General features: G+C 41.3%; 1 protein-coding gene across 1 annotated transcript in view; it reads right to left on the reverse strand.

Annotated features, from left to right (window-relative positions):
• Positions 1-6527: 6527 nt before the first annotated feature.
• The window catches only part of LOC113028266 (uncharacterized), a 120565-nt gene continuing 114787 nt past the window's right edge, over positions 6528-12305 (reverse strand). Inside the window, exons 26-29 of the mRNA XM_080293416.1 lie at positions 10083-10136; positions 9866-9919; positions 7855-7887; positions 6528-7201 (exon numbers count right to left, since the gene is read on the reverse strand). Of these exons, the coding sequence (XP_080149542.1) occupies positions 7160-7201; positions 7855-7887; positions 9866-9919; positions 10083-10136 (183 nt within the window). The 3' untranslated portion in view covers positions 6528-7159. The remainder of the gene's footprint in view (positions 7202-7854; positions 7888-9865; positions 9920-10082; positions 10137-12305) is intronic.

The raw sequence follows: 12305 nt of genomic DNA on the forward strand, positions 1-12305 counted from the left end.
TTTCTCACCCGGCTGAAAACTTCTGCAAACAGCTTTTTTATCATAGCGAGTTTTCATTTTAGCTTGCGTATGTGACAGATTCTCTCGAGCTAACTGACATGCAAGGTGAAGCTTTTCCCGAAGTCCGCTAACATAATCCAGAACATTATGCTGAGTTTCAGAAGATTCTGACAACCACCTCTCCTTCAGAAGGCGGAGGGGACCGCGGACCACGTGTCCAAACACCAGATCCATCGGACTGAATCCCAAGGATTCCTGAGTGACTTCTCTGACTGCAAACAACAATAACGGCAGACCCTCATCCCATTCTCTATCCGACCCCGCGCAGAACTTGCGCAGCATAGCTTTGAGGGTTTGATGGAATCTTTCCAGAGCACCTTGACTTTCCGGGTGGTATGGACTGGATTTTACATGATTTATGTGCAACTCCTCCACAACCTGTGCAAATATTTTTGAGGTGAAATTCGTTCCTTGGTCTGTTTGAACAACCTTTGGAAGTCCGAAAGTAGAGAAAAATTTAAGTAGTGCTTTTAGCACCGGTTTTGCTTTCAGCGTGCGTAGTGGAATTGCCTCTGGGTACCTTGTTGCTGAACACATTATTGTAAGTATGTATTGGTGTCCGGATTTGGTTTTTGGCAGGGGACCCACACAATCCAATATTACTTTTTCAAACGGCTCACCTATTACTGGAATAGGATGTAACGGAGCAGGTGGAATGGGTCTGTTAGGTTTCCCCGCCATCTGACATGTGGTACAGGTACGGCAATATGCCACCACATCAGCTTTCAACCCTGGCCAAAAGAAGTTGCGCAACACCCGATGATATGTTTTGTTCACCCCAAGATGTCCAGCCATGCTGGCATCATGCGCTAGGCCAAGCACCTGCCCTCGATGTGGCTTCGGCACCACCACCTGCGTAGCACCAGGCAAACCACACCGGTCAGAGGACCACCTCCTCATAAGAACTCCATCTCGCAAAAAATAAGAAGTGGGTGATTCACTTCCTGCACTCTTAGCTGCAGATAGAAAACAGGGAGCCAGTGATGAGTCATTCTGCTGAGCGGTTATCAATGCATCCCTACTCAATTTCTCATCCAGCTCTGGCATCAGTTTCATCACATCGCTTTTTGTTCTGTCACTCTCACGGCTGGGAGATATTCTCTCGTCTGGCATCGCCATAAACGTGTCAGCAACATCCATAACGTCATCAAATTTGCGTGACTGCGCACGAGTGATTGCACAAACAGGAAACACATTTAACAAAGGGGCGGCAACCTCAGTGACAGAAGAAATAGGCGTTTCCACCACTTCAGGCGGTGGGAAAACTGTCCCACCAGCCAAGTCATTTCCTAAAATAAACGAAACCCCTTTAATCGGCAACTGGGAACTCACCGCAACTTTGACATGCCCCGTTTTCACGGGCGAATGTAAATGGACTTTGTGTAACGGCGCCCGAAGAACGCTCATCTTAATTCCCCAAACCAACACATCCGAATCACAAGCAGTTTTACCTGACAATGGTAGTACACTATCCAACATAAACGACTGATGCGCACCTGTGTCCCGAAGAATAGTAACAGGCACTTTGTCCCCCTCTTCTCCCGTCACAGAAACAAAGCCTTTCGTGATGAACGGTTTAAAACGTGGCTCTATTTCTGCATCCACATGGTGCAAATCACGGGTGAGAGTGGAATGCGATTTAGGCAAAGGGACAACTTTGACGAGACCTACGCCCGCTGGATTTCTAGAGCCTTTGCGCTGCTCTTTCCTCCGGAGCGCAGGACAGGCAGCGATTAGATGTCCGGGTCCGCGACAATAAAAACAGTCGCGATTAACACCATCCTCCTGTCTATCTTTCAGTCCTATCTTTGGTGACTTTATCTTCCTTTCCTGTCCCACCCTAATATTCTGTGAGACAGCGGCTGAAAATATAGTTTTGTGGGTGAGAGTAAACTCATCAGCCATCACTGCCGCTTTAGCAAGTGAGGGCACCTTTTGCTCATTCAGATAAATAACTACTTGGTCCGGCAAACATTTTTTAAATTCCTCTAACAAAAGAAGCTCTTTCAGCCCCTCGAAATCCTGTGCTTTACTGGCCTGCAACCATCGTTCAAACAGGCGACTTTTTTCACGGGCAAACTCCACAAATGTCTGATTGGCGGTTTTTTCACACTTCCTAAATTTTTGACGGTAGGCTTCTGGGACGAGCTCATATGCCTGCAACACAGTCTTCTTCATGACGTCATAATCCAGGCTATCTTCAATTGATAAACTGGTACACACCTCCTGGGCTTTGCCAACCAATTTGCATTGTAACAGCAGCGGCCAAAATTCCTTCGGCCAACTTAACGCGGCCGCTATACGCTCAAAAGCGTTAAAATAGGAATCCACTTCGGCCTCACGAAACGGGGGAACCAGTTTAACGTGTTTGGTGATGTCAAAACCTGTCGGGACCGCGGTGGACGTACTAGGATGACTAGAGGCAGATGTGGAGGGCTTTCGCTCCAGCTCCAAAGCTCTGACACGGAGGTGCATTGCTTGTACCTCAAGCTCTTTAGCACGGGCTTCCACCTCCCTAATACGGAGGGTCAAACGGAGATCTTCCGTAGACCGCCCCGCCAGGGGTTCCCCGGCCGTACCAGACTCAGCTGCTTCAGGCTTCGCCCCAGCAGCATCAGGGTCCGCCTCGGCTGTGTCAGAGCCCGCCTCAGCCGCATCAGAGTCCGCCTCGGCTGGTAGCACGTTAACAGGCCCTTTGGCATCCGACCCCGGCTCAGCCTCCGGAGCCACCTTCACACCCCCGCCATCAGGCTGCTCTACAGCTGCCTGCGGGGCAGGAAGAACGCCTCGCTCCACCAACTCTGCACACAAAGCGTCCCTAACCACCGCTTTGCGGGCACCATAGGACACTTGAACATCATAACAACTAGCAATGATAAGCAAATCCGCTTTCCTGCACTTCACAATTCTATCCCACGAAGGCGAAGTAACAAAATCATCCAAAGAAAACTCCATAATTCCACACACCTACCACCCCCACACCCAAGAAAACCGCCAACAGACCAAACACACGCAAAAACCCACAGAAAAAGGCAGAGGACGAGCCCCCAATTCATGTTACGACCCGTCTAGGGCCAGGCCATAACATGAGCGAGGCACTCGCTTCCCTCCCCAAGACCCAAGCAGTCACACGCAACAAATCCGTTAGATGTGAAGTGATTTATTTACAAGGTGAATAAAGAGAACCAAAACGGGAGTGTCAACACTTCAGGGTGAGCCAAGGCCAAAACAATAAACAAAACAAACCTACACAAATCCCGCACCCCTGACCTCACCAAAATAAAGTCAAAAATAAAGACAGAGTCTGACCTCCTTAACCAACTCAAAAACAGGAGAAAACGGGTGATCAAAATAAACGGCAGCTCACCCCTACCCACTCCACTTCCACAATTTTCGCACGTATACTGCAGCCAGCGGCTACCACAGGACTACTGCTGGGTGATGAGGAGAAATGCGAGGACCTCTCCCGCTGTAGCACTCCAGCCTCCTTTTCTTGGGCGGGTCCTCCAGCTGGATCCAATCACGCCGGGGCAGTAAGTCCATGCACCAATCGGAACAGGGCCCTGGCACAGCTAAATTAACATAGACAAAACACAGCACCTGCACAAACAAACACACGGACATACAAGTTCGTAACAATAATAAAACAGTGCAGTAAACTGGACAATTATAAGAGCTACACTATGACAGGTGATTGCAAATATTGTAAAAAATACTTCGACTTCAGTTTTTTTTTTACTATATACTTTTTTTCCTGCAGTATTCTGTTGACTTTGTTGGTTGCTGTTAAACTTGTCATGCACAGAAGAGTTTAAAACCACAGGCCTGCTGAGCATGTTTAAAGACCTCTCAGTATCTCATTTTACTCAGCGTGTAGTGATTTTAGATGCTGCAGACACTCGAGTAATTTTAGCTTCTTAGAGATAAACCGCACGAGAAAACGTTTGTTCACAGTAGAGTTAAAATACTTCAGTGTGATCATTTCAGTCTCAGCTTGTGGTTTAAGATGTGAATAATACACGTATGTATATATATTGTCACGGACCCGGTTCTGGGGACTCGGGGTCTGTGGGCAGTGGGGACTATGACTGTTGTTATTATTATTATTGTCATTATTATTATCATTTGGTGTGTTGTCTGCACTGCCTCTTATCTCTGTCCACATCCGTATGTAGGCAGTTGTGTGTGTGTTGCTGTTTTCTGTGGCCATGTTACAGGCACTGTCAGGCCTGAGGGGCGTGGCCTAGCTTGAGGACTGCCCACACCTTAAGTCCTTGCCACACACCTGCTCCTCACCTGGGCTCGTCTGGGGAGCTATTTAGAAGAGCGATGGAGCTTCCACCAGCGCGGGATTATTGCAGTTGACTTCACGTCAGTCTTCAAGCACAGTCAGAAAGTGTGAGTGTATGCCTGCTGGGATACGTGTGTAACGGCTGCCTCTATTGTTTTCCCTCAGGAGGGATATATATATATATATATATATATATATATATACACACACACACACATATATACATACATATATATATATATATATATATACACACACATATATACATACATATATATATATGTGTGTATATATATATATGTATATGTGTATATATATATATGTATATATATATATATACATACACACATATATACATATATATATATACACACATATATATATATGTATGTATATATGTGTGTGTATATATATATATATATATATATGTATGTATATATATATATATATATATATATATATACAGTGGGGCAAAAAAGTATTTAGTCAGCCACCAATTGTGCAAGTTCCCCCACTTAAAATGATGACAGAGGTCAGTAATTTGCACCAGAGGTACACTTCAACTGTGAGAGACAGAATGTGAAAAAAAATCCATGAATTCACATGGTAGGATTTGTAAAGAATTTATTCTTAAATCTGGGTGGAAAATAAGTATTTGGTCACCTCAAACAAGGAAAATCTCTGGCTCTCACAGACCTGTAACGTCTTCTGTAAGAAGCTTTTCTGTCCCCCACTCGTTACCTGTATGAATGGCACCTGTTTGAACTCATCATCTGTATAAAAGACACCTGTCCACAGCCTCAAACAGTCAGACTCCAAACTCCGCCATGGCCAAGACCAAAGAGCTTTCGAAGGACACCAGGAAAAGTATTGTAGACCTGCACCAGACTGGGAAGAGTGAATCTACAATAGGCAAGCAGCTTGGTGTGAAAAAATCAACTGTGGGAGCAATCATCAAAAAATGGAAGACATACAAGACCACTGATAATCTCCCTTGATCTGGGGCACCACGCAAGATCTCATCCCGTGGGGTCAAAATGATCATGAGAACGGTGAGCAAAGATCCCAGAACCACACGGGGGGACCTGGTGAATGACCTGCAGAGAGCTGGGACCAAAGTAACAAAGGTCACCATCAGTAACACACTACAACGGCACGGAATCAAATCCCGCAGTGCCAGACGTGTTCCGCTGCTGAAGCCAGTGCATGTCCAGGCCCGTCTGAAGTTTGCCAGAGAGCACATGGATGATACAGCAGAGGATTGGGAGAATGTCATGTGGTCAGATGAAACCAAAGTAGAACTTTTTGGTATAAACTCAACTCGTCGTGTTTGGAGGAAGAAGAATACTGAGTTGCATCCCAAGAACACCATACCTACTGTGAAGCATGGGGGTGGAAACATCATGCTATGGGGCTGTTTCTCTGCCAAGGGGACAGGACGACTGATTCGTGTTAAGGACAGAATGAATGGGGCCATTTATCGTGAGATTTTGAGCCAAAACCTCCTTCCATCAGTGAGAACTTTGAAGATGAAACGAGGCTGGGTCTTCCAACATGACAATGATCCAAAACACACCGCCCGGGCAACAAAGGAGTGGCTCCGTAAGAAGCATTTGAAAGTCCTGGAGTGGCCTAGCCAGTCTCCAGACCTCAACCCCATAGAAAATCTGTGGCGGGAGTTGAAAGTCCGTGTTGCTCGGCGACAGCCCCAAAACATCACTGCTCTCGAGAAGATCTGCATGGAGGAATGGGCCAAAATACCAGCTACTGTGTGTGCAAACCTGGTAAAGACCTATAGTGAACGTTTGACCTCTGTTATTGCCAACAAAGGTTATATTACAAAGTATTGAGTTGTATTTTTGTTATTGACCAAATACTTATTGTCCACCCTGATTTACGAATAAATTCTTTACAAATCCTACCATGTGGATTCATGGATTTTTTTTTTTTTTTCACATTCTGTCTCTCACAGTTGAAGTGTACCTCTGGTGCAAATTACTGACCTCTGTCATCATTTTAGGTGGGGGAACTTGCACAATCGGTGGCTGACTAAATACTTTTTTGCCCCACTGTATATACATACGTGTGTGTGTGTGTTATGCACTCGGGCTTGGCTATTGTTCGCCTGACACCCAGTGAAAATGTAATGTATGAGAAAAGAAAGAAACAAAATATGTTTATATATAGCACAGGAAAAACTAGAACTATATTTATTTTAGTAATAAGTTTGAAATTTAGCGTTAAAAATCCAACATAGTTTCTTCCATTTCTCACTTTAATTAACATTTGAACTCAGACGTATATAAACATGGTTTTGAAACACAATAACACAGGTACAGCAACATTACAATTCTATTTGTCTGACACAGAAAAATGAACAAAATATTAACCCTATTAAACACATAGACACAAAAATGTTCCCAGAATAGTGCTTTGGCTCAGGAGTTGTTACCTGATCAAATTTTCATTGATCGGTTGGTTTACTAACTTAAAACAAGTTTAAAATCTTTCAAAAAACAAAATTAAGTTAATAAATCAGCAGTGCATTTTCAGCATATTTTTAGTTGATAAGGTTTATTAGTTTTTCTGTACAACTGAACAAGGACTGAAAAACTTTAGTATTTGGGAATTTTAGATGGATGATAAGAGCTTTTGCTTACTTCACTTAAAGTGTTACAAGTTGAACAACTGATTATTTAAACATGAATCAGTGACATAACAAACAACAAGTTTCTCCATGATGAAGCTCTTTGACTTTTTGACTCCTCAGTTACATGTTGAGCAACTTCTGGATTAGTTTTGATTGGATCATCTCCGAAAGCCAAAGTTAAATAGGTTGCTGCGGGAAACCTGTTGGCAGAGATCAGTTAGTGTTCTTCTTTTGTGTAAATACAATTCATCACATCTGTAAAAACTACAGTCAGTAAACGTGGAAGACAGATTTAAAGTGTTTGTCCCAACACCCTCAGCTGCCCTGTAATATTAGTTTTGTTTCTATAGAGCAAAGTAAAAGGTTCAGTGACTATGAGAGTAAAGGTTTATTTTAGGACTTCTGCTCAGAAGTATATTCTGACAAAAAAAGAAAAGAAAAGAACCAAGTCTGTGTGAACCTCGAGGCACTTTTTAAAACAGAAAATTGATAAATGAGGAAGTAACAACAGTAAATATGGAGATAAGAAACAAAGCAAACAGAGCAGAATTCTTAAAATAATGTCCAACCATCCTTCTTCTGATTATCCGGGGCCACGGGATAAACAAGGATTTAAAAATCTAAGTAGATGGCTAAGACGCTATGGCTAAAGAAAAGAAATTAATGGATGTTGAAAAGAAAATTAATCTTTAGCAAACAAACCAAAGGACATCTAAGGTGAGTGTAAGGATTCCCAATCATGCTTCAGTAAGAAATGTAAGAAATGTACCCATGATGCACATGTAGGAACCTGTTACATAAAACATGTAGAAAAGAGAGATAATAGCGGGTGATTGATTTGACAAAGATTTACCTCAGTTTTCTCCTCCTCGAGCTGCTTTACCAACTGGAAGACAGAAGAGAGATAAAAACAAAGCTCGGATTTGAACTATATTCACCACAATTCACTAAAGCTCCAGTCACAGCTTCACTTATACTTAAATATAACTGGCCTGATGTAAAAAAAACAAAAACTCCAGAGAAACATTTAAATTTCCATTTAACTCGTCCCAACAACAGTTTAAACTCTTGTCTGTTTATAATTTCTCTGTTTTATTACAGCAGAGTTGATGGTTTAGTTTCTCACGATTGTTTTCATGCATGCTTCGAGTTGTAATTTCAGTATCAGTATCTGTACCATATAAAAAGAGATGATGGGGAAACATCACAGTAACTTGTTATGTTGGAAACCTTTTGGTTGAGTTTGGAAAAAGATATTTAACCCAGAGAGTAACTGGGGGTTACATTACACCTGAATATAGCATAAAATAGTGCTGCTCACAGCTTGTGAACATCTGCTCTGCCACCTCCTAGCAGATCTCAGTCTGTACACCTGACCCCACGAAGAAAAATGAAACAGGTGACAGTGTCAAACTTTAGCTATTTGTCAGGTGAGGCACCTTTGCACCTGACTAACAAGTGCTCTGCAAACCTTAAAGCTAACAGGTGGATTTTCCTGTTTTATAATTGAAGAACCACTGACTGCTTCAGAGATGGACAGTGAAAGTGGACAGTAGAGCCTTGTTTTTCTAAACATAAATCTCATTGCTGCAGCTATGGGCAGTACAAAAGTGCCGTCTTAGTTTGATTAGTAGTTAGGTTTTTTCACTAGTTAGCTAACACAAACTAATGTCTATTAGCACCAACCAACCAAACAAACTGGTAATATTGTAATATTGTACTCGTACAAGATGGATCTACACATGGTCTAACAAACTATAAGTGAGAACACCTATTTCTTAACTCCAGCATCACAAACAGAGTTAAATCTGCTTAAACACTGTCTGCAGTTTTTGAGAGGATGGCTCCAAAGTTTAATATTTCATGTCTACATTAAAGTCTGTGTCACAGAGGTTTCTCTCTTTTTACCTGGTTAATCACTATGGTAACCTGTGCTGATCACATAAACAGGTTATGATCTGAGATTTGGTTTAAAATCAGCTGAAAACCTCTGATTGTTTAATTTACAGTATCTTGTAAGTTTCCTTACAATCTCTTCTTGCCAAATACATTTTAAATGTGTGAGCTGTTAAACTGCACCTTACTAAAACTACTGAATGATCAGTGTGCATCCATTAATTGTGTGATGCAAAAAAACGTATAAATACTGCTGAGTCTCTTCTACACTGCAGCAATTAGAAGTCACACAGCAAGAATATCTGTTCAGTCAAATTAAATTCACTTTGATGTGTGAGCAACTTTATCAGACTGTGGGGCCTTTATTGTTTAAATGGATCCAGTTTAAAGATTCATAAACCTAATGTGCAGTCGTCACCTTAGACAAGAACACTGAGAGTGCGCTCAGAGATAAAATAATGAACTGGAATTAAAATGTTTATTTTCTGTGTGCTAAATATCCAAGTTAATGACTTTCAGCATTAGTTTTTTTTTTTAAACATTTTTGCATTTTTTATGTTTAGAAGAAAATTCAGCAGGATTATAACAGAGATGAAATCCCTGATTTCTGGACTTTAGTTTTTTCTCCTGCTAGAGCTGATTGTTTAAGTCTGAATACTTTTTCTCCAACAGCAGGTGAGAGGACACATGACTGGAGACGTGCTCTTTTATAAGAGATGATATAACAATACATTCACAAACTTCACTAAAGAAAAAAAATCTGTTTAAAATAAATTAAAACGTGTGTTATGTAAATATAAAGTGATTGAGGATGTTTTTAAGTTTCAAGTTTGAAAACAGTGAGAACAAACTTGAGCTTCACTAACAGTTATTTGGTGTCTGAGGTTTGTTCTCATGTGTGATTGTAACCTGAACACGTAGAAAACAGAGATAATAGCAGGTGATTGATTTGGGTGACAAAGATTTACCTCATTGAGATTTTTCTCAGTTTTCTTCTTCTCATGCTGGAGCTGCTTTACCAACTAAAGGACAGAAGAGAGATGAAGAAAAAGATCACAGCTATGAACTGAAATATGTTTTTGTGCTGGAAAATTAATGTTTGTGAAGAAATTCCAAATTTGGATTGTATACAAAGAGATAAAAGAGAGACGACAGCAGCGAACTGCTTTGGGTAAAAAGATTTACCTCTTTGAGTTTTCTGTCACTTTCATCATTCTTCCTCTTCTCAGCCTGGAGCATCTTTTCCAAATAGCAGAGAGAAATGAAAACATCAGTATATTTTTAATGGAAATATTTTTCTAATTACTTTTGCAATATCCTAATTTATTTAGATTAGTTTATTTCTTAATGTAGTAAAACAGCTGTCATTCTTATGTAGATCACCAGTCAAAGGTTTTAGAACACATGTTATTTTTAAGTGTTTAACTGGTCCCTCAAATCCTACATTTTCCTCTCAGCATCTCGTCTTCTCTTTCTCCTGATGAAGCTGATGCTAATTATAGAATCATTTTTCTCCGACTGCACATTAAAAGACATGAAAAAAGTCTCAAGCGTTGACATTTTGTGAGTGCTTTCTGTCATTTTTCAGGCCTGCTTATAGAAAAATATGACTAAAACAACTCGTGTATTTGAATTTCAATAAATGTCATTTAATTAAAAACCTCCCATCTATCAATTTCCTTACACTAATCCAATTTACATAAATCAATTCATCAATCAATAACTAAAAGTATTGGGGCTAACACTACTGTGTTATGGGGTATTTTTGAACTTGTGTTTCTTGTTTCTCAATAAAAAGTCAAAAATTAGCAGGTTGGTCACATCAAACAAATCATATCAGCATCATAATTTCCACTAACGACTTCACATTAAGCAGAAAGTCACACATAATGAGCGTGCAGGTCTATGATCATTGGTATAGCAGCCATCACATACGTCCATGTTTATCTGTCTTCTGAGCAACACTTTCATATTGAGTCTTCACTATCGGGGTTGGCACAACTCAGCTCTGTGTACTTTGAGTTCAGTTTATGAACTTGAACCACAACAAATAATGGTCCCATTTACTTTGACATCTGATAGCAAATTTCTTAATACTGTCAACATTTATAGAATAATTATGAATTTCAATATAACCACAACTTTTATAAGGATACTGTTTAAATGAAATGAACATCTGCAATAGTCTTACTCTTGTGTTTATCTTTTCACACACAGTTAATCCAATCAAACGTAATAATAAAATAATAAAATCCCCCCTCCTCTTGAGTCTACTCGTTTCTGTCAACCTACAGTGGGGCAAAAAAGTATTTAGTCAGCCACCAATTGTGCAAGTTCCCCCACTTAAAATGATGACAGAGGTCAGTAATTTGCACCAGAGGTACACTTCAACTGTGAGAGACAGAATGTGAAAAAAAAAAAAAATCCATGAATCCACATGGTAGGATTTGTAAAGAATTTATTCGTAAATCAGGGTGGAAAATAAGTATTTGGTCAATAACAAAAATACAACTCAATACTTTGTAACATAACCTTTGTTGGCAATAACAGAGGTCAAACGTTTACTATAGGTCTTTACCAGGTTTGCACACACAGTAGCTGGTATTTTGGCCCATTCCTCCATGCAGATCTTCTCGAGAGCAGTGATGTTTTGGGGCTGTCGCCGAGCAACACGGACTTTCAACTCCCGCCACAGATTTTCTATGGGGTTGAGGTCTGGAGACTGGCTAGGCCACTCCAGGACTTTCAAATGCTTCTTACGGAGCCACTCCTTTGTTGCCCGGGCGGTGTGTTTTGGATCATTGCCATGTTGGAAGACCCAGCCTCGTTTCATCTTCAAAGTTCTCACTGATGGAAGGAGGTTTTGGCTCAAAATCTCACGATACATGGCCCCATTCATTCTGTCCTTAACACGGATCAGTCGTCCTGTCCCCTTGGCAGAAAAACAGCCCCATAGCATGATGTTTCCACCCCCATGCTTCACAGTAGGTATGGTGTTCTTGGGATGCAACTCGGTATTCTTCTTCCTCCAAACACGACGAGTTGAGTTTATACCAAAAAGTTCTACTTTGGTTTCATCTGACCACATGACATTCTCCCAATCCTCTGCTGTATCATCCATGTGCTCTCTGGCAAACTTCAGACGGGCCTGGACATGCACTGGCTTCAGCAGCGGAACACGTCTGGCACTGCGGGATTTGATTCCCTGCCGTTGTAGTGTGTTACTGATGGTGACCTTTGTTACTTTGGTCCCAGCTCTCTGCAGGTCATTCACCAGGTCCCCCCGTGTGGTTCTGGGATCTTTGCTCACCGTTCTCATGATCATTTTGACCCCACGGGATGAGATCTTGCGTGGGGCCCCAGATCGAGGGAGATTATCAGTGGTCTTGTATGTCTTCCATTTTCTGA

This window comes from Astatotilapia calliptera, chromosome 3 (genome assembly GCF_964374335.1).
Source record: "Astatotilapia calliptera chromosome 3, fAstCal68.1, whole genome shotgun sequence".
NCBI classification, from domain to species: domain Eukaryota; kingdom Metazoa; phylum Chordata; class Actinopteri; order Cichliformes; family Cichlidae; genus Astatotilapia; species Astatotilapia calliptera.